This window comes from Heteronotia binoei, chromosome 2, assembly GCF_032191835.1.
Source record: "Heteronotia binoei isolate CCM8104 ecotype False Entrance Well chromosome 2, APGP_CSIRO_Hbin_v1, whole genome shotgun sequence".
Taxonomy (NCBI): domain Eukaryota; kingdom Metazoa; phylum Chordata; class Lepidosauria; order Squamata; family Gekkonidae; genus Heteronotia; species Heteronotia binoei.
Window position 1 is genome coordinate 184,832,155 of NC_083224.1, and position 27,998 is coordinate 184,860,152.

The window sequence follows — 27,998 nt, forward strand, 5'->3', positions numbered from 1 at the left end:
GTTCTTTTTTTGTCCCGGAGACACCTTACTTAACGGAGAACCACCAATTCACTCGTTTGACGTCGACGTACCCGACCCTCCGTCAAATCGGTTGCCACGTTTTGTCCAGGGTCTGAATGTGTTCCTTGGCTTTCATGCGCAAGGAAGCGATACTAGAGCTCCTCTGGTCGACGTCCTCCAAGGGGTACTTGTCCACGAAAGGGGCGGCGCACTGGTACGGTGTGGGCGCCATTGGCTGCATGCTCTGGGGCATTGCTGGTGGGCTGTTGAGGAATGAGTGACCAGCGTAGGTGGGTTGCAGGCCTTGGGTGGGCCCCATAAATCCTGGGATGCTGTGCACCGTGGTGGCGCTGGAAATGGGGGATGTCAGCCATGGGTCCAGCGGGAGAGAGTTGCCAATGGGTCCGACGTTAGCAGCCATGGGAGGCCTGTTGAAGGACAGCATGGGAGTGTCGTGAAGCTTCATGGAGTTGGCCTCCATCTTCTCCTGCCGTCGCCACTTGGCCCTCCGGTTTTGGAACCAGACCTGTAATGATAAAGGCACCAGTTGAATATTTCCACACCAGCTACCCCTCATTCCCTTAAGCATGAGGCCAGAGGGATAGGGTAATTCTTCACAGATTGAAAATTATTTGTGGAATGGTGGTCAGCAACTAGGAAACAGGGTTTTTTTTCAACCCTATCAGAAAACCATAATCATTATTGCCATCTCACTTGCTCAAGGGAGACCCAGTCTTGACAACAGAGAAATAAGGAATGCTGCCTGTTTATGCCATGCAAGTCAACAACTGCCCAGCAGATGGTGCTACTGACAGATCTAGAATAGCTTGGTATAACAGCCAGTCAGAACAGAGAGCGCTGACTTTATTAGCTCTGATTAGGTTTAGCCAAAAATCTTAACCTAATCAGTATAAACCTAACCCATAGGCTATGGATGTATTTCTGGGCACGATTCAATGCACTGTTTTTTTTAAAAGCTGCAGTCCACTGAATGGCTGAAGACCAGGCTTCCGGAAGGATCACTCCATCGGTTGATGCATCCCCCAGACCTCTTAGACCTTTTGCTGGGACTTGGCCCTGCCTGTGCATATTGATTGTAACAAGCAGGGCTTTTTTTTTGATGTCACCATTGTTTCACACAGGACTTATTGTAGAAAACCCCCCAGCAGGAACTCATTTGCATATTAGGCGTGACACCATGACACCAAGCCAGTCGGAATTGTGTTCCTGTGAGTTCCTGCTGAAAAAAAGCCCTGGTAACAAACCCAGCCACGGAAGAGTCTTCCTTGAGGTGTTTGCTGGATTCCCTTCTTTTCCCTTTGACATCTGGCAATGACATTTTTTTTAATTTTGGAGAACAGGATTGCCAAGTTCCAGGATTGCTGGAATTATTACTGCCACTATTACTTCTACAATTATTATTGGTTCTGTCTCCCTGTCACATTTTTATCCTTTCCTTTGGCTCACTCACAAAAATATTTTAATGTTATGCTGGGTTGCTAAAAGGATGGCAGCGATATATGAGTCCTTATCTTATAAGAGAAAAAAAAGGCTCTGGTTAATATTTGTGAGCTCATTTTTCCCAAGTAACCCATCTCTCCCTTTCTCTTCTCAGTGAATTTGGGACATTCAGTAACTAGATGAGCCAGGGTAACTATCATCTCCATATTGCAGAAACATCCGTCTTCTGAAAAGGGAATTCCCCCAAAGCTGCCTTTTTGGGGTTAATACAGCATCCAATCGAGCAACCAAATATGCTGGTAGGGTCATCTAGTCCAACCCCCTGCACAATGCAGGAATCTCACAAATACCTCCCTTTAAATTAACAGGATCTTCATTGCTGTCAGATGGCCATCTAGCCTCTGTTTAAAAACCTCCAAGGATAACTGGGGGTTACTGGTACGATAACTGGGGGTTCAAGTCCGTTATAAGCAAGAGTACACACCCTTTTTGTTCACTGATTTGTGCTTCTAAAATCTAGTACTTAGAGCTGGTTTTTTTAACCCTTTGGAATTCAGTTTTCATGTTTTCCATCAATAATAATAAGTTGAAGTTTAATTGTTCCAGTCTGTGGTTGATCAGCCTCATCCATTTACTCTGGAAGGGGTCTTCTCTTTGTCTAAAAAGGAGTTTAGATCTATAGTTTAAAAGAATCTTTATCCTGAGTCTAAATGCATCCCGCCAAGATACTGATTTTAATGAAGGAATTGCAAATTCTTGGCAAATAGCTAGCTGTACTGGATATACACTTTGGTAAACTCATTATTTTTCTCAGGAATTTTAATAAGAAGGAATCAATAATCTCTGATACACTTTCTACCCACATTGTAGTGTCATAAAGTACAATTTGATTAATTTTAACCCAAAGAGTCCTAATAGCTGCTGTATAATAGTTCCCTTCCTCTGTGTGGAAAAAAAAATGTCAAGGTATTTAAATACAGTGTTATAAATGAAACAATTGAAACTGATTTTTTCAAGATAGGTCGAGAGAATAAGCATGCCTAAATATTTAAATGTTGTCCCTTGTTCAATGCTGATATTTGCTTTGTATCCTGTCCTTATTCCTCCAAGACTTCAGCATAGTTTCCCTCCTCCCCTTTAATCTTCCCAACAACCCTGTGAGGTAGGGTTAGGCTGGAGGAAGGTGAATATTCCAAAATCGAACCAATGTTCTTCATGGCAGGATCTAAACCCAGGTCTTCTCAGGCCTAGGCTGATCCTCTGACTACTGGGCTGTCCTGTTAATAGACGATCCCCAACGTTTTGCTCTTTTGTAACAGTTGGGACTGGATAGATTTTTTAAAATAATTAATTAAATCTATCAACCCATAAAAAAGTTAAAACTGGGAAATCCAATACACATATGCAATGTTGGCAATAATTTATTTCAAAACAGAAAAACTAAATCTACCAATTTGTTATGTGATTTACCTCTCTTAGGACTATTGGATGTCCTCTTTTTAGAGGACGCCCTCTTTTTTGGGGTCTGTCCTCTCTGGGGTCTTTTTTTTTTATACCCTCTGATTTTAAAAAATCCTTCATTGCAGAAGTGTCAAACTCGTTTTGACATAAATGAGATCTTGTTGGGCCGGTCCAGGCCATGTTGGGCCAGGCCATGTGTAATCCATCTATATTTCACCTGTAAAATCACTTCCACCTCAGAGAAGAAACTGCAATGTGATTGTTGGTGGGATGTAGGTCCTGTAGCTCCTGATATTTAAGATTAGGCAGCAGAGATATAAACTTTATAAAAGACACAGATTTTTTTTAAAAAAAACTTAAAACATGCTTAAAACATTAGCACTCGTTGGTCTTAAAGGTGCTTTCTTTGTATTTCTCCCATGCGATCCAGGGAACTGAGCAAGGGAAGCTCTGGCTCTTTCCTTCCTTCCCCAGGGGACCACAAGGGAGAGGAGCCTCAGCCAATAGAACAAAGAGAGGCTTGGCTCAGTAGTTCTGCTATGCAATTGAGAGAGCCTGGCAAAGCAAGATCTGCCTCCCCCCTTCCTCCCCAAGGAAGGAGCCTCAGCCAAAGGAGAAAATAGAGGCTTTGCTATGTAGCTCCTGTGTGCAAAGCAAGCCTTGCAAAGCAAGCTGTGGTGCAGAAGGAAGCAAGAGAGAGGGAGAAGGAAGCAGATGACAGCCAGTTGCTTGGGGGCCTGATAGGAGCCCTCCGGGGGCCAGATTTGGTCCCCAGGCCACATATCAATATAATTAGATATCAATATAATTACGGTAGAATGCCAAAGAATGAAAGCTGTGATCTGCCTGTATAAACATTTTTCTGTGTAGCACCAATTTTGTTGTTTTAATTGCTTAATTGTGTAAGTTTTATCATTTTAAAATTGTAATTTGATATTGTTTTGAAATGATTGTTAGTCACTCTAAGTTCACTTGCAGAGAGGGTGGGATAAAAAAAATCTAAAGTAAGTAAATGAATGAATAAATAAAATGTTTTACACCCCTGCTCTATTGGGTTTTGGAAGTTTAGGAAAATTCTATCCTAGTTAGTAGCAATCATTCTTGCTTAAATAGTAGAGATATTTAAAATGAGATTTGTCATAGTGATCACTTGTTTGAAGTAGTCAGTTGGGAAATACGCCCTCTTTTTTGCTTGGTAACCCTAACTTCTCTATTAATCTCTGCTCAGTTTCCTGTGGCCAGTTCAGTACATCTAGTTTTACTTTTTCCTTCAGCTCTATCTTTGCTGCTTCCGTGTGATGATTAATTCTCATCATGAGAAGCAGAACGTCCCCATGTGAGTCAGAGTGAGCATCCAGGTGACAACATACCCATTCCTTAGGCATGATTCCTGTACAGGGCTTTTTCTGTAGAAAAAACCCAGCAGGAACTCCTTTGCATATAAGGCCCCATCCCCGATCCCAAGCCAATCAGAACTGCGTTCCTGATAAAAAGAAAGCCTTGCTCCCTTAGCCCCTGATTTTGCCCCCTCTGAATCAAAGGAAATACAACCTGCATTTTCTCCATCTCAGAGAAGAAACTGCAATGTGGTTGTTGGTGGGATGTAGGGTCCTTAGACCTGCACTGGCAACCCCCCCCCCCATGGCATTTGGAGGAAGAGCCTAGGGAGGCAGAGTCACTGACACCGTGATATCACTTCCAGGTGAGCACTCGGAGGTGACATCACAGTCTCTGTGATGCTCTAGGAACATCCCAGTCTCTATGGTAAATAGATCTTTCACTGCCCCCATTCTTTCCTTCTGCTGCATCAAGCGGACACCAGGTAAGCCTAAATTAGAGTTGCCAACTCCAGTTGAGGAAATACTTTGAGATTTTGGGAGTGAAGCCTGTGGAGAGAGAGGGGGATGGGACGGGAGAGACTTCAGTGGACTCTCCAAAACATCCATTTCCTCCAGGAACAGTAGGCCCTGTACTAAGAGCTCTGTACGCTCCAGGAGGATAGGCTACATCAGGTGAGTGTGGCCTAATATGCACAGGAGTTCCTGATAAAAAAAAATCCCTGGGTGTGTGCCAGGAAAGATGTCTGCTGGTACCATGGTGCCAACGAGCAACACATTGGGTACCCCTGGTTTAACCTTAAAAAAAAAAAAAAACCCTTAACAGACTTTACTCCACTGTAAACTTTGGGAGATGAGAGCCCACCTTGGTCAGTTGCTCAATGATAGGGTTCTTGTCCTCACCTGAACTCTGACCTCCGGCAAGTTGACTTTCATGGCCAGCTCTTCGCGGCTGTAGACATCCGGGTAGTGCGATTTCTCAAAGGCCCGCTCCAGTTCATGCAGCTGGTAGGTGGTGAACGTAGTCCGATTGCGGCGGTGCTTCTTCTTGGGCTGCTCCTCGTCCTGGGTCTCCGGTGTTGTACCTTCGCTGTCCACGCTCTTCCGCAGCTCGCTCAGTTCCCCCTCGCACTTACTGAGGAACATCTTGGCCTCTGTTGATCAGAGCAGACAATGGTCAGACACTTCCTTCCCTCTCCCTGGATTTTGGAGTTCAAATTACTTAGTCATGCTTCCCAGGGCTTTTTATGTAGCAGGAACTTCTTTGCATATTAGGCCACCCACCCCTGATGTAGTCAATCCTCCTGGAGCTTACAGTAGGCCCTGCACTAAGAGCCCTGTAAGCTCTTGGAGGACTGGCTACATCAGGGGGGTGTGGCCTAATATGCAAAGGAGTTCCTGCTACAAAGAAAGCCCTGTCCCGCTCTATTTTTTATTCCCAAATTTTGTGCACGCTCTTGGTTCCTTTCCCCTCCTGTGCATCAGCAATGCATTTGTCTGCAGGTATATAATACAGCACAAAAGTAACCGCGATCAGCTTGTATTAGGCTTGCCAATCCCCAGGTCCCAGAGGGGGATCCCCCGGTTTTACAGGCTTCCCCCCTCCCCCAGCCAGCTGGCCAGCGGGGGAAGCCCTGCCCCCAAAGCCATCATGCACCTCCATGAACGATTCCCATAGGGAACGATGGGGAAGTAATCCATGGGTATCGGGGGCTCTGGGAGGGCTGTTCTTTGAGATAGAGGCACCAAATTTTCAGTATAGCATCTAATGCCTACCCCCAAAATACCTCCCAAGTTTCAAAAAGATTGGACCAGGGGGTCCAATTCTATGAGCCCCAAAAGAAGGTGCCCCTATCCTTCATTATTTCCTATGGAAGGAAGGCATTTAAAAAGATGTGCCATCCCTTTAAATGTGATGTCCAGAACTCCCTTGAAGTTCAATTATACTTGTCACAGCCTTGCTCTTGGCTCCACCCCCAAAGTCCCCAGATATTTCTTAAATTGGACTTGGCAACCCTAGCTTGTATATAATCATGATTCTTTTTGCGTGACAGCAAAAACATGGCGTCATGTTTTGAGTACCTGGTTAGGATCTGGGAAACTCAGGTTCAGATCTCCCCTCAGCCAGGGAAGCCCAGCTCACTGGCAACCTCGAGTCCCTTGCCCACTCTCCGTGTGCCTCACCTAACAGGATTGTTGTCATCGTGAGAGTATGGAGGGCAGGGCTTTTTTTTTTTAGCAGGAATGCACAGGAACACAGTTCCGGCTGGCTTGGTGTCAGGGGTGTGTGGCTTAATATGCAAATAAGTTCCCGCTAGCCTTTTTCTACAAAACAGCCCTGCGTGAAACAATGGGGATGCCGGGGTGTGTGGCCTAATATGCAAACGGAGTTCCCGCTGGGCTTTATCGACAAAAAAATGCCCTGATGGAGGGAGAATGATATTCTAAGCTGTTTTGAGGCCCAAATATGGAGAGGAAAGTGGGAAACTCCTTTTTTTTGTAGGGAAAAACCAGCAGGAACTCATTGGCATATTAGGCTACACCTCCTTGCCTGGGAGCTAGGGTTGCTAAGCCCAATTCAAGAAATAGCTGGGGACTTTGGGGGTGAAGCCAGGAGACTTTGGGGGTGGAGCCAGGAGACATTAGGGGTGGAGCCAAGATCAAGGCTGTGACAAGCATAACTGAACTCCAAAGGGAGTTCTGGCCATCACATTTAAAGGGACGGCACTCCTTTTCAATTCCTTCCTTCCATAGGAAATAATGAAGGATAGGGGCACCTTCTTTGAGAGCTCATAGAATTGGACCCCTTGGTCCAATCTTTTTGAAACTTGGGGGGTATTTCAGTATAGATGCTATACTGAAAATTTGGTGCCTCTACCCCAAACATCAGCCCCCCCCAGAGCCCCAGATCAATTCTCCATGATTTTCTATGGGAATAAATCTCCCTAGGGAATAATAGAGTTCCCAGAAGACATTTCCCTCCCCTCCCCCCGCTTTCTGACGACCCTGAAGTGGGGGGAGGGTCTCCAAACTGGGGGATCCCCTGCCCCCACCTGGGGATTGGCAACCCTACTGGAAGCACGTGGCTGCTGCATTGCAGGCTGGGCCAACCGGAGCCCTGGCCAGGCCAGGCAGAGCTCTGTTCCTGTGGGCTTCGGCAGAAAAAAAAAGCCCGGTAGAAAATAAATGCTAATACAATGGAAGCTTATTGGTCGACTCTGAGTCAGTCTCTTTCTTTCTCTCTCTCTCCCTCCCTCCCCCTGCCTAACCAACCTCACAGGATAGTAGTTGTGAGAATAAAACAGAGGAGGACAAAATAGTGTTGCTTTGGAACCCCACTGCTGAGCAAAGCAACCTTATGGGTATTTAAATCAATAAAAATAACTATGCATGGGACACACACACAAAGCTGCCCTGCACTGAATCAGAGCCCTGATCTCGTCAGATCTCAGAAGCTAAGCAAGGATGGCTCTGGCAAGTACTTGGATGGGGGACCGCCAAGGAATACCAGGGGAGTGACGTAGAGGTAGGCAATGGCAAAACCACCTCTGGATGGTCTTTTACCGAAAAACAACAACAACTGAGTCTAGCTCACCACCTAGTGGTGCATAACACTGAGCTAGAACTTCCAGCTGCCGTACAATCTTAGGATCTCCTGGCTTTATTACACCCAAAGCCATACGATAATGATATGCAGGCCTCAGTGGGATTCAGTGGGAGCTCACAGGAGCACAGCTCCTGAACCTTTCTGAGAGTTCCATCTCCTTGTCCATTGAATAGTATGTGCAGCTGCATAACAATCCCTGGATGAGCTCCACCACCTATTTTTCTACAAAATGACCCCTGATGTTATCTATTATTACTGAATCAGACCCTGGGTTCATCAAGATCAGTGCTGCCGACTCGGACTGGCAGCAGCTCTCCAGGATCTCAGGTGGAGATCTTTCATGTCACATCCTCCTCCTCTCCTCCTCTAGAAATGTTGTCCACCACTCTGAGCCCTGTGCACAGGGGAAGGCGGTTTACAAGTCGAATGAATGAATGAATGAATGAATGAATGAATGAATGAATGAATGAGCCATTAGAAGCCCTCCTGGGCAGGAGCTTGCTTGGCTCCGCGCACTTTCTAAAAACGTTTGGTAGGTGCCAGGAAAGGCGCCGACTGGCACCATGTTGAGTTCCCCTGCTCTAGCACATACGTGCATCGGTGTGTCTGCATGAACCCCAGGGGACCACACCATGCCCTGCCTGCCAAGACATATGCTGCAGCCCCAGAGAGCCTGCTCTTCCTCCAAGGAGCTCAGGTCAGCGCCCCAGTTCCCCCCTCGTCTGCCTTCTCTTCACAACGGCCCTGTGAGGTAGACTAGTCTGCGAGAGACTGGCCCAGCACCCTCCCTCGTGAGCTGAGCTTCACGGCACAAGGGAGGGATTCAAACACGCATCCTCCTACGTCCTTATCCAGCCCTCAGACCCCCCTGCACCACTTTGCTTCTTGATCTGTAACAGGCCATGGGGCTTCAAAGGAGAAGATCACCCATGCTTCCCATGGTTGCCAATCCCCAGGTGGGATTAAAACACAACAGGAAACCACAGTGTACAGATAATTAAGAACTCAGGATACCCACTGTGCATAAAGCATTTCAAACAATCACGCTACGAAAATTTATATGCTCATCATATAATTAAGGTTTCTTCCAAATGCATAACATTCGATACGGTTCAAACCATTTGCGCAAATTAGAATTGTTGAATCAAGTGTCTGTGAGCGGTTGCCTTAGCACGGGTTCCCAGTTAAATAATTGTAGCCAGTAGGAGTGTCAAATGAAACACGAGTTAAACCAGGACGGTGTAGCTGCGCCGGTTGGATAGAGGACTGCTGCCTCAAGAATCGTGTCAAGCTTCAGTTCAGTGCAGCCTGCATTTGAGAATACAAGAAGCCTGACAGCAGGAGTTGGTACCTTTCTTTCGGCATCTTGGATTGAACTGAAAATTGATTTATTAGGGTATAATGGAGTATTGATCCACAGTTATTTGGAGCTCGGGGGAGGGCTGTTTTTGGAAGTAGAGGCACCAGATTTTCAGCACAACATCCAACGCCTCTCCTCAAAACACCTGCCAAGTTTCAAAAAGATTGGACTGGGGGGTCCAATTCCATGAGCCCTCAAAGAAGGTGCTCCTATCCATCATTATTTCCAACAGAAGGAAAGCATTTAAAAGGTATGATGGCCAGAACTCCCTTTGGAGTTCAATGATGCTTGTCACAGCCTCGCTCCTGGCTCCACTCCCAAAGTCCCCAGATATTTCTTGAATTGGACCTGGCAACCCTAGAGAGCATGGGATCCATGTCTCCCTGCCATAGATCAAGACTCTGCCCTAGAGGGCCTAGCGGGAGGGAGAGAGTACGTGTGCGCCTGTGAGTGTCCCTGTCCACACCGATGCCAAGTAGACTGGCCTTGATAAGCATTTTCAAACCTTGGAACATTCTCCCGTTAAGCCTTTTATCCTTGGACTCTGAAATCTTCCTGCAATGCTTGATCAGGATTAGCGGGGTGGGGGGGTGGGAACCCTCACAATTCTTTTTTATCTGTAGGGATCTAGTAGAAAACCTTTAAATAAAATGCATACTGAGAGAGAGAGAGAGAGAGAGAGAGACATAATCCCCCTGGGTATTTCTGCGAAAAAGAAACGTGACTCGCTTGCTGGTGATTTCCTTAGCAAGGGGCATAGCGCTTGCCAACTCCAGACTGGGAAACTACTGGCTCCTGGAAAGGTGGCATTTGCAGAGGGGAAAGACCTGAGCAGGGTATGAATGCCAAAGAGTCCATCCTCCAAAGCTGCCCTTTTCTTTGGAGGGGGAACTGATCTCCACAGTCTGGAGATCAGTTCTAGTTCCAGGAGATCTCCAGGCTCCACCCGGAGGTTAGTAACCATATCAGAAGGCCAAGGCCTGGGAGCTAAAGGACCCGCAAGACTGCAGAAGAAAGAAAGGACGCCACGCACTCTGTCGATGTGCTCATTCCGATGGTCTGGGCCCGTAGAAATGGACACATTCCTGAGGGACAGCTCTTTCTGCCCGCCTATCTATCTACACTCCAAAACCCTCTGCAACACAAGGGAGGGTTTCAGTATCCACCCGTTACTTTCCTTTCTGAAGGGATTAAAAAAAAAAAAACTGGAGGACTGTCGGGTCACCTGAGGTAGCCGAAATGGGACAGTTTCAGAGGCCGTGACCGCCTCAGAATTCAGCCAGGGTGGCTTTGAATAGTGGGCAGGGCCAGACCTGCCACTAGGCAAACTAGGTGATTGCCTAGGGCGCCAGCCTTCCAGGGGCACCGAACTGGGTGCCCCCGGGGGTGGAATTCTAGCAGGAGTTCATTTGCAAATATGCAAATAAGTTCTTGCTGGGCTTTTCCCACCAAAAAGCCCTGTGCGAAACAATGGCAATGTCAGGGGTGTGTGGCCTAATATGCAAATAAGTTCCTGCTGGGCTTTCTTCCACAAAAAAGGCCCTGTGTGAAACAGTGGTGATATCCGGAGGTGTGGCCTAATATGCAAATAAGTTCCTGCTGGGCTCCCCCCCTGCACCCTAGGCAAATCCCTATTTGCCTCCCCCTCCCTCCCAATGTAATATCCAGGTGAAGCGCGGTGAAGCACTGCACTTCCGGGGCTCTTTCAAGGCCGCCCCCCTGCTGATCAGCTGATCAGCAGGTACAGCAGTGCAGAGGCTGGTGGCTCCTAGGCCAGCCTTCCGCACGCTCACCAGGATCAGCGCTGGGGCGGCAGCAGCAGGGAGGACGAGGAGCTGCTGAAAAAGCTGCCGCTGCCTCCTCCCCACTTCCTTCCCACCCGATCAAGTGGCCGCTTTTTTAGCAGCTCCTTGTCCTTCCCACTGTTGTTCGGGCTTCACATTCACTGGATACTGCACTAGCACTCCCCATGGGGAAATTCTATTTACCATATTTATATCCTACTTTTCTCCTTAAGGGGACTCAAAGCAGCTTCCATCATTCTCCCCTTCTGCATTTTTATCCTCACGACAACCCTGTGGGGCAGGTTAGGTCAAGAGTGCGACTGGCCTGAGATAACCCAGCAAGTTTCCATGGCAGTGTGGGAATTCGAACCTGGGACTCCCAGATCCTAGTCCAACATTTTAACCACTGCACTGGGCTGGCTCACAATAACACCTCCTGGTGCCATTTCATGTTGGGAAAATGGTAGGGGCGGGTGGGGAGGCTGAAGTCTCGGCACTCCTGAATTTTGGATTTTTTTTTTTTTAATCGTTGAAGCCTTCGAAACAAACATTTGTTGCTCTGACCTGGATAACTCCGGCAAGTCCAAATTCATCAGATATTGGAAGCTAAGCAGGGTTGACCCTGGCAAGTACTTGGATGGATGGAAGACCACCTTGGAATACCAGAACCAGGAGGCTGAGGCAGGGTTTATTCAGCCACCTCTCTGAATATCCTCCAGGCCTCCAGTAGGGGTCAGTCACCAGAGGTTGCCATGATTTCCAGGTGTACACAATCTCTCTCTCTCACACACATTATTTAAAAAAACAACAAAACCCCTAACAATAGCTTTTTCAGGCATAATGGGGGTCACAAGGAAAGGGAAGGGGATGAGGGTTCCCAGTCTCCCAGAAGAGCTCCTGGTCCGTTCACTGCCACATAGAGTTGCCAGCTCTGGGTTAGGAAATACCTGAAGATTTTTGGGGGTGGAGCTTGAGGAGGGAGAGGGGAGGGGCTTCAATAGGAAGTCTATCCCCCAAAGCAGCTATTTCCTCCAGGGGAGCTGATCTCCGTTGCCTGGCGATCAGTTGTAATAGCAGAAGATCGCCTTCCACCCCCTGGAGGTTGGCAGCCCGAGTTGCCAGCAAAGCCCTCCGGAAGCATCCGTGGCTCTAAATTCAGCTGCCGCTTCTGAGGTTGGCTTTGCTGAACGTGCTAGATGCTGGCGACTGGCCAGCCCACAGCCGTGATCCTGTTTCAATCCCTAGATCATCCTGGCATTGGACATCTGCCTTCCTGCGGCCCTGTGCTTCCTCTCTTCCCCTCACATGGCTGCTCCTGGGAGGGGGCAAGGCTTGGAAAATACCTGGAGGCTTTGGGGTGGATCTGGGAGAGGGCGGGGTCTGGGAAGGGGAGGGGCCTCAGCAGGGTGCAATGCCAGAAAGTCCACCTTTCAAAGCAGCCATTTTCTCCGGGGAGCTGATCTCTGCCAGCTGGAGATCAGTTGTGAAAGCAGGAGATCTCCAGGAGGTTGGTAATCTTAGCAAGGCTGGGTCAGCTCCAGTTTATGGGGACCCTGGCCAGATAGCTACCTGAAGATAGGGGTGCAAGCTCCTGGTTGGGAATTCCCTAGAGATGTTGTGAGTGGAGCCTGAGGAGGGCAGCGTTTGGGGAGCGGAGGGACTTCAGAGACATTCAATGCCGTAGAGTCTACCTTCCAAAGCAGCCATTTTCTCCAGGTGATCTCTTTCACCCTGAGATCAGTTGGGCAGTGTTCCCTCTAAACTGAGTTAGTGTGAACTAGCTCACAGATTTTTATCCTACAGCTCACGTATTCAGGGCCAGCTTTTCCACTAGGAAAATTAGGCACTTGCCTAGCAGGGCCAGATCTAGGGGGGCGGCAGAGGGGGTTGCTCGCCCCAGGTGCTGACGGAGGGGGGCGCCAAATTGGGTATGGAGTCTATTGTATTCCATGGGACCACAAGACAGAATGGCCCATAAGGGGCTGTCATTTTTTAATTCCCCCCCCCCACCTTAAAAAACATGCAGATCTGGTCCTGTTGCCTAGGGCGCCGGGCCTGGAGGGGCACCAAATTAGGCACCCCTACCTTTTTGTTTAAAAAAATTCCTTTCCCTCCCTCCCCGAATCGCTGCTGCCTTCCCCCATTACTGCTGCTTCTCCCCGCCTCCTTTCCTTCCCTCCCTGCCCCGAATCGCTGCTGATTTCCCCTGTTGCTTTTCCCCATCTCCTGCCCTCCCCTCCCTGAATCACTGCTGCCTTCCCCCATTCAGGGTCGGATCTAGAAGGGGGCAGAGGGGGGTGCTTGCCTCGGGCGCCGACGGGGGGCGGGGGGGCTGCCAAATTGAGTATGTATTCTATGGGACCATAAGATAGAATGGCCCATAAGGGGGCACCATTTTTTAATCCCCCCCCCTCAAAAAACATGTAGATCCGGTCCTGCCCACATTGCTGCTGCTTCTTCTTCCCGCCTCCTTCCCCTCCCCGAATTGCTGCTGTCGCCGCTTCTCCCCTCCGCTCGGCAGAAAAGCAGATAGGTCTGTGAAGGGGCGGCAAAGGGAGTGGGGGGGGGCGCGGCGGCGGGCAGCAAGGCTGCCTGGGGCGCTGTGGGCCCTAGGGATGGCCTTGCACACATTTTTGTCTTAGTTCGGGAAGGATGACTCCAGAGCACACTAATTTATGCAGTAGCTCTCAACTTTAATGCCAGTAGCTCACAAAGTAGAATTTTTGCTCACAAGGCTCTGCAGTTTAGAGGGAACATTGATAGAGGGAGATCTCCAGCCACCACTTGAAGGCTGCCATTTTCCAGATGGGACCCAGAGATCTCCCTGAGTCAAAACTGATCTCCAGATTACAAAGAGGAGGAAACAGCTGTTTTGGAGGGTGGCACAATACCCCACTGAGATCGCTCCCTCAAGCACCCTCCTGCCACCCCCCAAATCTCCAGGAGTTTCCCTACCCGGTGTTGGCAATTGCACAGGTGTGTGAGTGCAGCAGGGAATACAGCCACTTTGTACTCCTTTAAAAAAACCCCAACACTCTAGTTAGTATTTTAAGATTTGAAACCTCTTGATGCTGGGCAAAATTTCCTCTCAGCCTATCAAAAGCCCATCTGATACAACTAACTTCATAAATAGATGGTACCAGAGTCGGTGGGGGGGGGAGGTTGTGTGGGAAAAGCCCAGCAGGAATCATCTTGCATATTAGGCCACACCCCCTGATGCCAAGCCAGTCGGGACTGCGTTCCTGCTCAAAAAAGGCCCTGGATGGTACCCTTTTTTGAATTAATGGGGACAACCACACAGCAAATCCACAACACCCACCCTCCCACACCCCTTTCAAGTATGCTCGGTCCTGGTTTCTTATGGAGTCAAACCTTACGGATTTTAAACATTACATAGATAACTCAGATTTCATATGGTGTTATCACACAAACCCTCACTGATCTAATTATGCCTGTTGGTAGAACTCCAGTTGGCATTACTATTTATTTATATTGTTGAATAACTGCGCAACTTTGAGTCCTCTTAGCTCCGCTATTTCCCTGGATGTCCTGATTGCCCCCCTCTGACAGGAAGTGGGAAATGGCTGCACAGGTCTCCCCAAGAGCTGTACCTTGTGCATAATGGTGAGTCCAGAATTGGCCCCAGGGGGTCCTCCAAAGCCCCAGTCCCCTGCCTAGAGCCCCTGACCCCTGATGTGAAAATGGGGATGCCAATTCTGAAATGATGTCCCAACAGGACTGAGCATTGGCTCTCTGGCTACGGAAGGAGGGAAGGGGATTAGGGTTGCCAGGTCTGTGTGGGAAAATACCTGGAGATTTTGAGGGTGGATCCAGGAGAGGGTGGGGTCTGGGGAGGGGAGAGGCCTCGGCATGGTACAATGTCATAGAGCCAGGCCTGTAGCCAGAATTTTAAAAGTTGGGGGGCATGTTAAAAAGTGGGGGGCCACTTAGCATCTCCCCTCCCGTGGCCATTGCTGCTATGACTCAGGATGTCTGATTCACAGTGCCTGACCTGCCTTCCCTCCCACCTACCTGCCACTGCTCGAGGCCCACAGGGGTGAAAGTTGAGTGGCCAGGGGCGACCCCCTTCCTGCTCTGTGATTTACATTGCATGGGAAGTGGCCATTTTCTCCAGCGGAAGATCTCTGCCTGATTGAGGCTGGCAATCCTATGACAGTCTGGAATGTCCCTTTGCTGGTCTCTGTCATGTACAGCCTCACACATGCACTCATTGACTGGAACCACTGGCTGCTACGAACGCTGTCAGTTAATATAAACAAATAGAATAGTGTCAATTACAAAACCTATATGGTGCCTATAGCAGGCTAGCCAGCTAAGCAAAACAGAGGGAATTCCAGGTAGACCTGAAACATCCACCCCCTCATTTGAGAGAAAGAAAGCTGAGAACCTTTGCGGTGTAGCGGTTACAGCAACGGCTCCCGACAAAAGCAAAAGGGAAATGAGAAATGACGTCCTTCATTCATTGTATAGGGTGGGAGGGGCCGGGGAGCAACTAATAAATGTACATGACCAAGAGAGAAAGATGGAAAACTGAACTTGTCAAAAATATATAAATTTTAACAAATGGGGAGCATTTGCTCGTTCCCAGTCGTACAACAATCCAAGCTCTGGGTTGTGTTAGAACTATTTTCCGAGGATTTGGATTGTGTTAAGGTGTAGGCAGGTGGTATGTTGCTAGAGGAGGGGAGTTTATCTTGAGTTTTATTGTGTTAGGATCACCTTCACATTAGGTGCATTTTTTTTCCCGACAGCTGCATGCATATTGCGTTGAGAGGGCATGCAAATTTCTACTCGCTGCGGCTGCTTGCAAAATTCTATTGCGGTGTGCTGGTTGCAGTGCAAACTCCCACTGCACAATAATTTGTGCGACACCTATTTTGTTGAGATTTGGGTGCCCGATTAAAACATTGGTTGCTTGCCCTGTCCTTTTTCTTGGCGTTTTCTATTTTGATTAATCTGATTTTATTGACTAACACCATTGTCCTCTCCAATTATGTTAGGCCATCTCTGTTATCTTTCACTGTCTTTCGCAGCGCCTGTTGAGTGTTTCATCATTTAATGTTAGTTTCCCAGTTCTTTTCTTACAATTTTGGACGTGTTGTTGGTAGTCATTTTTGTAACTGCCTTGGAGTCAGGGCTGGTCCTAGACTGTCTGGCACCCTAGGCAAGGCTAACTTCTGGCTCCCCCCCCCACTGATAACATCACTGGGTCACATGGGGGCACCAAATCTGGAACCCACAGAAGGCTAGCGCCCTAGACAATTGCCTAGTGGAAGGGCCGGCCCTGCTTGCGATGGGTTGCTCTGAATTGTTTTGAATCTCAGGGCTTTTTTTTTGTAGCAGGAACTCCTGTGCATATTAGGCCACACACTCCTGATGTAGCCAATCCTCCTGGAGCTTACAGTAGGCCCTGTACAAAGAGCCTTGTAAGTTCTTGGAGGGTTGGCTACATCAGGGGTGTGTGGCCTAATATGCAAAGGAGTTCCTGCTACAAAAAAAAGCCCTGGTTTTGATGCCTACTACTATATGGATGTGTGATTTTGAAGCTGCTGCCAGAGACCAGTTAGCTGCAGCCTATGAAATCTAAATACATGAATCTGTCTGATTTGTTGTCATTTGCAGTATAGACAATCATCTTATTTAATGTAGTCAGCAGATACTTGGAAAGGATTCTGTGTCCAATGAATTCTGCCAGGTTGGGTTTTTTTTTTAAAAAGTATTCCAGTTTCAAAAGAATCCTTTTCTTTGTACATGCTGATTGAGCTATGGATAATTTGGAGGAAGAAATCCCAAATGTGGCATATTTGAATGGAGAAGGAGTACTTTGGGTGTTATTAACCATGATTAAATTAACGGCTTACAAACTGGTCCACAGTTAAGTCTCAGGCAGATTCTGAATCTTGGGGATCAGCCATTAACAATATATTAATTGGACTTAAGAGATTCTAGGGGGATTCTTGTGAAATTCTCCTTATCCAATTTTGCCCCCAAACCTTTGGCGTTTTGGATTCTCCGCTCTTATTCCCAAAGTGGAACTGAAGCACAAGGAATTTTCCATCGTTCCATCATTCTGTTTTGATTTCTAAATTTTGTATCAAGAACTGTTCAAGATGTGTCAAAACATAAATTATGTCAAAACAGCCCCGTATAAGGATATCTTCTGTGCAGTTTTTGTCAGTACAAAGAGCCCATGCACACAGAATGGCTTTGAAAAGTGTGTTCCCTCCCCACCCCACCCTGTAAGGTTGCCAGGTCTGACTCAAGAAATATCGGGGGACTTTGGGGGTGGAGCCAGGAACTCTGTGGGTGGAGCCAGGAGCAAAGTTGCGACAAGTACAATTGAACTTCAAAGGGAGCTCAGGCCGTTACATTTAAAGGGACTGCATACCTTTTAAATGCCTTCCCTTCATTTGGAAATAATGAAGGAAAGGGCCACCTTCTTTTGGGGCTCATAGCTGGTCCAATCTTTTTGAAACTTGGGCGGGGGGGGTGTTTTGAGGAGAGGCATCGGATGCTATGCTGCAAATTTGGTGCCTCTACCACAAAAAACAGCCCCCCCCCCGACCCCTGGATCAATTCTCCATTATATCCTATGGGAACTGGTCTTCATAAGGTATAATGGAGTGCCCAGCAGACATTTCCCCCCCCCCCCCATTTTCTGATAGCCCTGAAGTGGGGGGGAGGGCCTCCAAACCGGGGGATCCCCTGCCCCCACTGGGGGTTTGGCAACCCTATCAACCTGTGTTGCATCCATGTATTTTGAGGGAAACTGCCTTTCTTTTTACATTGCTATCATTTTGTGGTTGTCGCAAATGGTGGAATCTAAATAATGCATTTGGACTTGGTTTGAGTGTCCCAAATGCCAAAGTATACTTCTCTTCTTAGAATGGCAAGCACTGGTTATGTGGGATGTGTAATAGGGGCAGGCTTTTTTTGCAGCAGGAACTCCTTTGCATATTAGGCCACACCCTCCCGATGTGGCCAGTCCTCCTGGAGCTTAAGTACGCTCTTAGGGGCCCAGGGGTCTGAATAGGGGTGTGTGCAGACAATGTGGATAAGCCTGATCCCTGCACATTAGCTAGGGGCTGCCTTCTGAAATTCTACTTGTCTGAATTTCATCCTGTATATTGTCCAACAGTGGAACTGATGCATTATGAACCCTCCATTGTCCCATGCTTTATGTCCATGTCTTGTACAGAGGACTGCAGCACATGTGCAATTGCCACAACTTTTACTCCTTTGGTATTTTTGCACCTCCCTCGTTCCATATTTGTGATGGGCATGTGTGCATAGATGAAGCCCTGAGCCCAAATCAATGGGATTGTAGCTATAGTTGCGTCAGGATACATTTGGTCCAGTGTTTTACTGATCTGCCTGTGTCGGGGGTTCCTTTGTGGGTGCCTTTCTTGGTGCCCACCAAGCAGAGCCATAACCGGAATGTAAAAAGTCAGGGGGCTTTTTAAAAGTGGGGGGGGGCACCCTTTTCCATCCACAGTGGGGCTTTCCATTTCTCAGAAGCTTTCTGGGGTAGGGGCAAAAGCTGGAGACTCTGAAAGTGGCCAACTCAAGGCAGCCATCCCTAAAAGGTTGGAGTCACAAAGGGACTACACCTTGTGTGCAAGCGGGGGCGGGGGGGAGGTTCCTTCCACCTCCCTCTCCCCCATCCCAGCACATGGCAGCCAGCAGTTCCATTCATCCCTCCCCCCCCCCCGCCCATTCCATGCAGCTTTCTCTGTCTCCCTCCTCTCTGCTTGCTGCTTTTGCTGCTGCAGTGCATTGTGCCCTGCTCAGCTCTCCTGGCTCTGGCTACCACTGATGATGGCAGAGAGAGACAGAGAGACAGAGAGAGAGAGAGAGAGAAGCAGGCTGTCTCCTGGGAGGGGCCCTGGAAGTCAGGGTGCCCTGCCTGGAAGTTGGGGCAGTGCCCCCACACACACACCCCTTCGTGGTACCGGGCTGCCACTAAGTGCTTTGGGAAGATGGTAAGGGCCAATTGGGGCTATTGCCCTAGACCTTTGGATTTTCCATGAAAGATCTGACTGGCTCTGCAGATCAACCTAACATCATTTCAGTGGAAGCTGTGCCAACACAGTGTTGGTTTCATTACCTCTTGCCCCGTTTATTTTTAAATTCTCCCCTGCACTTGGGTTTCTTCTGTGTGTTTGGCTCTGCCTTCCACAGCAGACATTTCGTGGTTGCCCCCACAACCCTGCGTCAGAAAAAGAAGAGGAGGAGGGGGATTTATACCCCACTCTTCACTCAAGAGTCTCATCATGGCTTCCAGTCTCCTTCCCTTCCTCTCCCCACAACAGACCTGTGCTGTAGGTGGGGCTGAGAAAGCTCTGAGAGAACCGTGGCTGTCCTGAGGTCATCCTTTATGTGGAGGAGTAGTGAATCAAACTCGGTTCAGCAGATTAGAGTTCGTTGCTCTTCACCGCTACACCACACTGGCTCTCAGACTTGGAATCTCTGGCTGCCTCTTTGCTACGCTGTTTTTTGAATGAGTGGGAGGTACAAAAGGCAAGGCGAAAGACCCAGTGGGACCTACAGGGAGAAGGCAATTGAGTGGGACAGGGTGGAAATGGTGGGGCTCTTGATCAATGCCCTGTTCCAGAAAAAAAAAGTCATGCCAGTATCACCCCCTGGCACTGTCTTACAAAGGAACCAGTTTCTAGTGACCTGAATTTTCATAGGTAGGGTTGCAGGTTGGTAAATTCCTAGAGGTTTCAGGGTGGAGCCTGGTGCACGGACCTCAGCTGTGTAGAGAACGCCACCCCCAAACACAGCCATTTCCTGGGGAACACAGTTGCCGGGGAACTGATCGCTGTAGTTTGGAGATCAGTTATAATTCTGGGAGATCTCCAGGTCGCACTTGGAGCCTGGCAGCCCTTGCCATAGATAATGGGTGGGATCCAACAAATGTACAAAGGAGGCAAGTTGAGATATTGGTTTTAAAAGGGGACTGGACAAATTCATGGAGGATAGGTCCATCAGTGGCTACTTGCCATGGTAACATCCCGTCTCTAACAGTGGCCAACCAGTCACTATGGAGAACTAACAATAATGCATAGAGGGCAATATTGTTCTAATATTCAAAATATATTATTATATTATTAACAGAGGGGGAACCTCCACATTCAAAAGCAGTTTGCCTCTGAATACTAATAGTAAGAAGCAGGACCTTTTTTTTTTAGTGGGAATGCACAGGAACCCAGTTCCAGCTGGCTTGGCATCAAGGAGTGTGCAAATAAGCTCCTGCTGGGCTTTTTCTACAGAAAAGCCCTGTGTGAAACAATGGTGATGTCAGGGGTGTGTGGCTTAATATTCAAATAGATCCAAATAGGCAGCCGTGTTGGTCCGAAGTAGCAGAACAAAATAGGGGTCAATTGCACCTTTAAGACCAACTTAAGTTTTATTCAGAACGTAAGCTTTCGTGTGCATGCGCACTTCCTCGTCTGAAGAAGTGTGCATGCACACGAAAGCTTACGTTCTAAATAAAACTAAGTTGGTCTTAAAGGTGCAATTGAGTCCTATTTTGTTCTAATATTCAAATTAATTTCTGCTGGATTTTTTCCACAAAGAAAACTCCGCTAAGAAGTAACATTGGAGGGAAGGCCTTGCCTTCTATGCATTCTTGTTAGTTCTCCACAGTGACTGGTTGGCCACTGTATGAGACGAGATGTTGGTTCAGATGGACCACTGGTCTAGGGTTGCCAAGTCCAATTCAAGAAATATCTGGGGACCTTGGGAGTGGAGTTCTCTCACTGTGTCGTGCAAATTGTGAATGGAGCGTAAAAGCCAATGAGAGCAGTTGCCTGAGCATGGGTTCCCACCCCGCATCAATATGCAGCCTAATGAAGTTTAAATGAAACACGGGAATAGCCAGAATCGTGTTACTGCACCTGGCGGATAAGTGACTGCTGCCTGAAAGGAAAGGGATTTGGATACATGGTACTTCCTGGGAGTAAAAGTCACACTGGGCAGCAGGCGTTGGTATCTTACAACGAAATTTGGCATCCAAGAATGGATTTTTTTGATTTTGTGTTATGAAATGGACTGTGAAGGATTCTGTAAAAACTTATAAGGACAGAAGGGTCTGAAAGAAGAAAAAGGTTATATAAATAAATGGTGTGATGAATACTTAAATCTTTTTTGCACAGCTTTGGTTCTATGTGTTTAATTATCCACCTGGGGATGGCAATCCTTCACTGGTCTGATCCAGCGAGATTCCTCTTATGTTCTTATATATATACATATATATTTTATTGTGATCTGGTAAAATCTGAAACACTGTACCTCACTCAGCGAACACTGGATGCCCCCACACTAAGGAACAAAATGGCTCCTCGGTCTCTAGAATGAAACCACTGCCTCACCTCACTGATCTTTGATCCCAAATGATGCGGATGACACGAGGTCCGAATGATCACTGTGATCAGAGGATGGGAAGGAAGGTGCCTCCAAAACGAAACGACAAGGCTTATTTTGATCTTTCCTCCCAATTTGTTGCTTTCTGTAGTAACATGGACCACTTCCACAAGTAACCCGGAATTATTTGCTCTGCAGATCTGTCTGGCTGTGAGTCACAACCGCCAACATGTCTCCAACAAAAATAGGGACATGTTTGCAGGGGTGGGGTGGGGGACTTCGTAGAAGAAGTCTATCTGGAATTCATTTGCGTATTAGTCTACACCCCTGACATCACCATTGTTTCACACAGGGCTTTTTTGTAGAAAAAGCCCAGCAGGAACTCATTTGCATCTTAGGCCACACCCCCTGACACCAAACTAGCCGGAACTGCATTCCTGTGCATTTCTGCTTTTGAAAAAAGCCCTGCATGTTTGTAACACCTTAATTCTCATTCCAAGGACTGCTTCCCGTGCGTACCCCCCTATTGGGATTTAATATCGCTAAAGACTCAAGCGCAATTATCTTTTTCAAGTTCCTCTTTCAACAAAAGAACAGGGGTCCTATGAAGCTGACAGTTTTCCCACCACGTTTAAACCCCAAAGGAGACCTGTTTGTTAGCTGAAAGATGAACTTGAAAAAAAGATAACTGTCTTGTGATAACAGTAATTCAAAATCTACTTCACAGCTGCATGTGTATGGAATGGCAGACCCATGAACAACATAGCACCTTACTGTTCAAGCACACCTATTGTTATTATTATTATTAGGTTTTTATACCCCACTTTTCTCTACCTCAAGGAGTCTCAAAGCGGCTTACAATCGCCTTTTCTTCCTCCTGCCACAGCAGAACCCTGTGAGATAGGTGGGGCTCAGAGAGCTCTGAGAGAACTGTGACGCACCCAAGGCCACCCAGCAGGCTTCATGGCAAGGAGGAGTGGGGGAATCAAACCCAGTTCTCCAGATTGGAGTCCACTGCTCTTAACCACAGCTCCATGCTGACTCATTATGGATGCTCACTAGAGACAAGAGGCATATATTCCACATTCACATTCTGACAACAATCCTACTTAGAATCCTACTTATTCCCAGGAAAGCATTCTAAGGATTTCATTGTCCATAGACCTTAGTGAAGGGACCAAATTCAAATGACCATTCCAACAATACACACTCACACATTTTTGATGAGGCAACACCAAACAGCAAAAATAAGGACAGTGATTTGTCTGGGAATTCAGGACATCCAAAACACATCTCTGTCCTGTGATTTATCTCTGAATTTAGGACACCCCAAACCAACAGTCCCTCTAAGCTGTGGAGTCATGTGGGCAAACATTCCACTTTGTGAGCTACTGACATGAAAGTTGTGAGTGAGCAATTTGGCTACTGCATAAATTAGTTTGCTCTGGGGCCATTTTTCCTGAGCTAAGACAAAAAATGTGTGAGCTGAAGGCTAAAAAACTGTGAACTAGCTCACACCTGCTCAGCTTAGAGGGAACACTGCCCAAAACAGACCTCTGTCCTGTTCACAGAATCCATTTAATGGCTTTTGTTATCAGGCCTGATCTTGACCACTCCAACTTCTCATAAGAACATAACCAGAACCTTGCTGAATCAGTCCTAAGGACCATCTCATTCAGCACCCATCATTTCCACCATAGCCAACCAGATGTTCTCAGGAGGCCTAGAAGCAGGAGAAATTGGCCAACACTAGTGTCCCCTCTAAGCTGAGTTAGTGTGAGTTACCTCACAGTTTTTTTAGCTCCCCAGCTCACACATTTTTGTCTTAGCTCAGGAAAAATGGCCCCAGAGCAAGCTAATTTCTGCAGTAGCTCACAACTTAATGCCAGTAGCTGATAAAGTAGAATTTTTGCTCACAAGACTCCACAGCTTAGAGGGGACATTGGCCAACACCTCCCTCTGTTGTTGCCTCCACACTCAGGTGCTGATTTTCAGACAGATTGGCCCAGGGTTGCCGGGTCCCCTCTGGCCACCCGCAGGAGATGGTGGGCGGGGGGAGGGTGAGACAGCTACCAGCTTCAGGTTGTGAAACGCCTAGATATTTGGAGGACAAGGACCTCATTGGGGTACCTCCAAAGCATCAATTTTCTCAGCCTTCCCACCCCCCACTGTATACAGCAAATTATTTTTCGAAAATGCATTCTAAGAAGAAACTGTGGGGTTTTGGAGGGGGGGGGGGAATCTAAAATTCCAAGGAAAAGACAAACACTGATTGGGCAGGTGCTGAAATGTGGCACTTCTAAACTAACTTTTTAGATCCTAGCCTGACATATTTACTGCTACATAAAGACATTCTCAGGCTCTTCTTTTTTTACCACAGACTGTCCCCTTCTCAGATTCCGGCCCCCTCATCAATCATTTTTGGGCTCTATTTTTTTTTTGCTTCAGGGAGTACCTTTAAAAAAAAAAAGACTGCCTTCCGCTATGACCATCGAAAGGAAAGCCACAATCAGTTCACAAGCCCCCTTCTCCCTGCTTCAGGGGTTTGTGTCCAACAGGCCTGCAAAGACGAAAAAGAGCCTACCAGCTAGGCTTGCTGAAATTTCAACCACCTTGCCAAATTTTCAGCCTGCAGCAACCAGCATTTCTCTCAAGGCTGGAATCACACCCCTGTGAAAAATAAAACAGCAATGCAGGCAGAACTGCCATTTACGAGTCTTAACTAATGTGTTATTCCAGTCTTAGCTGTATTTATTGCTCAGTTACTTAGGCATCTTGTCTCCAATTAGTTCTTCCTGGCAACGAACCCCTCTCCCCCTAGCTATATGCAATACCTGAGGAAATCAATGAATCTTAGAGTGTACATACCAAGTCTCTCAGTTCTCACTTGTACCCAGAACTGAACTTTATTTGGCTTGTAGGTGCCACTGGACTCAAACCTAGTTCCCACATCTGTTTGTTAACTAGCGTATTTGTGTGCTAATTTACTGCCATTCATAAGAAGAAGAAGAAGAAGAAGAAGAAGAAGAAGAAGAAGAAGAAGAAGAAGAAGAAGAAGAAGATGATGATGATGATGATGATGATGATGATATTGGATTTATATCCCGCCCTCCATTCCGAAGAGTCTCAGAGCGGCTCACAATCTCCTTTACCTTCCTCCCCCACAACAAACACCCTGTGAGGTGGGTGGGGCTGGAGAGGGCTCTCACAGCAGCTGCCCTTTCAAGGACAACCTCTGCCAGAGCTATGGCTGACCCAAGGCCATGCTAGCAGGTGCAAGTGGAGGAGTGGGGAATCAAACCCGGTTCTCCCAGATAAGAGTCCACACACTTAACCACTACACCAAACTGGCTCTCATAGATCTTTCTTACGCCCAGTCTCAGCTATAATCAGCCAGTACTTATTCATCTTGACTCCAAATTGACCTTCCTGACAACCTGTATCTGAAAAAGTGTGGTTGTACATGGAAGCTTATCCTGCGAATAAAATTTTGTTGGTCTGTTTCACCTGTATCTGACAAAGTGTGGTTGTACATGGAAGCTTATACTGCGAATAAAATTTTGTTGGTCTTAAAGGTGCCACTGGACTCCAGTTTTGTTTTGCTGCTTCAAGCCAACATGGCTACCCCACGTGAATCTTTCCACAGTTTGTAATATGTAATAATCGGTGGGGGGAAACAAAGTGACCCTTGATAGAAGACCAGGGGTGTACGAAGAAGAAGAAGAAGAAGAAGATATTGAATTTATATCCTGTCCTCCACTCTGAAGAGTTTCAGAGCGGCTCACAATCTCCTTTACCTTCCTTCCCCACAACAGACACCCTGTGAGGTGGGTGGGGCTGGGGAGGGCTCTCACAGCAGCTGCCCTTTCAAGGACAACCTCTGCCAGAGCTATGGCTGACCCAAGGCCATTCCAGCAGGTGCAAGTGGAGGAGTGGGGAATCAAACCCGGTTCTCCCAAATAAGAGTCTGCACACTTAATCACTACATCAAACTGGCTCTCCACAAAGTATACAAGAGTGCCTATATTTTAATTAATTAACTTCAAAGGGATCCAAAGCAGCTATTTATTTATTTATTTATTACATTTGATTTATATCCCGCCCTCTCCGCAAGCGGACTCAGGGCGGCTCACAGTATCTACACAATTAAACAAATAAAATATATAAAACCATAATTTACATTTTCAGTTTAAAAACGTATTACAATTCGAGATTATTAAAACCACATCATTTGCTCATCCATTTTATCCTCCATTTTCTTCTCTCCACTAACCGGTAAGACTGGTTAGGTTGAGGCTAGTTGACATGTTGGAGGGTTTGCTTAACCTTTTGTGACTTCTAGCCGAGTCTGGTAGAGGTATTTTAGTTTGTTTGATGGAGAGCCAGTATGGTGTAGTTGTCAGACTACGATCAGAGACCTGGATTCAAATCCACCCTCTGCCACAAAGTTCACTGAATGACCTTGGGCCAATCTCTCAGTATCACCTACCTCACAGAAGTGCTGTGAGGATAAAATGCCCATGAACTCCTAGGTAAATGGGCAAAATAAAACTCTAGCACATTTTCTCTTATACTAATACTGATTCCTAACTATAACACAAATGACAACCTTTTGTCATGAATATATGTGGGCACAATCCAGACCCTATTTAAAATGGACGCAACCCAACACTATCATGCTTTTTTTGCCATCCAATTGGTGACCCCATAGAGTTTTTAAGGTAAGAGATGAACCGAGATTGTTTGCCATTGCCTGCTTCTGCTTAGTCGCCCTGGACTTCCTTGGTGGTCTCCCATCCAAATTGTCCCCCAATTAGAAAGTTAAAGCCATGTAAAAAAAATTATCTGAGCCAACGGTGATCCTTTCTGGCCAAACCCCTGTTGTCCAGAAATGCCTCCTGACCCCATTGTTCAAATCAAAGTCATGCTTAAGAAGAGATCAACAAGTCCAAAATATGAACACCGAGGGGGATTCACTGAATTCATTCCCCACAAACAGCCGGTTTATCAATTTCATTTCTCTCCAGACTACTGCGTCCAGTTGAGTTCTCATTTTGGATACTAAATTCCACAATCGCCTTGGAATCTTTTTTTATTTCTTTTTGGTTTTAAGTGCTTAAGCTGAGAGATTGGAAGGAAAGATGTTGCAAAGGCAAGCAATCTCTCAGAAGATTTGTTTTCTTTTTAAAAAAAATCAATTTCTTAAATACACTTTTGGAATTGTTATGCCACAAAGGAAGGCGTGTCCTAGCCTGGGTGCAGGTAGAAGGTTCCCCAAGATCTTTAATATTCTGAGGGAAAAGGAGAGATGAGAAAGAACCGGCGGGGGGGGGGGGGGAAGTATAGTGCTGTCAATTGTACTTATTGAAGAAGAGTATTTTAATGGGGGGCTGCAATTTTCGCTGGGTACAATTGGGCCAATTGGGGTGAATGTGCTGGATGATTTTCTGCCTTCAGCTGGTCAGAATCAGCCACCAAACAGAAGCAATTACTGTAACCTAGAACATTGGTATCCACCTCTATATTACAACTTCTGAGTGGCAAATTTGGAGGTTATTTAAACTGTAGGGTGACTATGAGAAATTTGGTAGTGCAAGCTGCTACTTCTGGCCTTTTTAAAATAATAACCTTTAAAATGAAATGGAATCACATGTCGTCATCCCATATGCATTGACACCTTTTCAAAAAGAAAATACCTTTCTAGAAAAAAAGCCATTCTAGCCCACATGCCTTCCCTGCAATTTGGGGGAAATTAATTTGGTCGTTTGCTGTACATAACTCATTGATGCAACAAGTAAATGAGTCATCACTTTTTTTTTCAGAACTCCTGTTTGATGATAAATGTATTTACATGACTTCAGTACATGGTGGAGAAGTGAGTCACCACCACAAGTACATGACTTACCAAGATATACACATTTAAAGAACTTTATCTCCTCAGTAATATAGATTTTAAGTTGCTTCAACGGTTCGTGGAGAAGTAGATCATTGATGCAACAAGTAAATTATTGCATAAATACAAAAATGCTCCATTCCCTACTTAGGAATACAACACAGTCATTACAATTATTGGTGCAGAAACAATTCTACATCTAAGGAATTAATTATCAATTTAAAAAAAATACCTCAGTTACCTGCTTGGTAATAAATGTCGCTTGGATCGGTGGTAGAGAAACAATTCATCAATGCAAGAAGTCTGTCTGTCTGTCTATCTGCCTGCCTCTGTTACCTGCACGGACACAACTTGTCCTAGGCAGAAGATTATTTAACTCTGTACCGGGTTCCTCCTGGAAGGCCAGCAGGCAGTTCCACGGTGCCAATCTCACGACTTGGCTGCCAAAGTTCTCGGCAGCAGCCCTTATTTCTCATGGACCCAACTTTGCTCAAAGCCCAAGAGATTCTTTATTTAGAATCAGATGCAGATGTCTACGGGCCCTGCAGATTGGAAATGAGTCCACGGGATTAAGACGAGGTTATTAATTGGTGGCCTTCCCCTTTAAGAATGATTGACAGTCACTCTCCAGAGAAGTAATTGCTCTAAGTGTCCACCCAGCAGAAGGACCAGGGTGGGGTGGGGTTGGGGGGGGAGTGGAAAGGTT

General features: G+C 46.8%; 2 protein-coding genes across 5 annotated transcripts in view; one reads left to right on the top strand and one right to left on the bottom strand.

Annotated features, from left to right (window-relative positions):
* Nucleotides 1-27,998, top strand: part of REEP6 (receptor accessory protein 6) — a 518,143-nt gene that overhangs the window by 36,752 nt on the left and 453,393 nt on the right. The window lies entirely within an intron of this gene.
* Nucleotides 78-27,962, bottom strand: LOC132567709 (retinal homeobox protein Rx1). 4 transcript variants are annotated; one of them, XM_060233395.1, is made up of 4 exons: nucleotides 27,629-27,962; nucleotides 27,534-27,553; nucleotides 5,163-5,413; nucleotides 78-526 (listed from the first exon to the last, which is right to left on the bottom strand). In XM_060233395.1, exons 3-4 carry the CDS (start codon nucleotides 5,403-5,405, stop codon nucleotides 83-85), a joined length of 687 nt encoding a protein of 228 aa, XP_060089378.1. In that variant the 5' UTR covers nucleotides 5,406-5,413; nucleotides 27,534-27,553; nucleotides 27,629-27,962; the 3' UTR covers nucleotides 78-82. The 4 variants fall into 4 exon arrangements, with proteins under 4 accessions (XP_060089378.1, XP_060089377.1, XP_060089376.1 ...); XM_060233394.1 differs by lacking the exon at nucleotides 27,534-27,553 and having other exon boundaries at nucleotides 27,629-27,961; XM_060233393.1 differs by having other exon boundaries at nucleotides 5,175-5,413; nucleotides 27,534-27,641.

Bases quoted from the DNA above. Each gene is read 5' to 3' on its own strand.
- LOC132567709 (XM_060233392.1), bottom strand. From the start codon at position 27,582: ATGAATTGTTTCTCTACCACCGATCCAAGCGACATTTATTACCAAGCA. The intron at 5,414-27,533 runs GTAACTGAGGTA...TCTGATCAACAG, and splicing joins CGACATTTATTACCAAGCAG to AGGCCAAGATGTTCCTCAGT. The intron at 527-5,162 runs GTGAGGACAAGA...TTATCATTACAG, and splicing joins TGCCGGAGGTCAGAGTTCAG to GTCTGGTTCCAAAACCGGAG.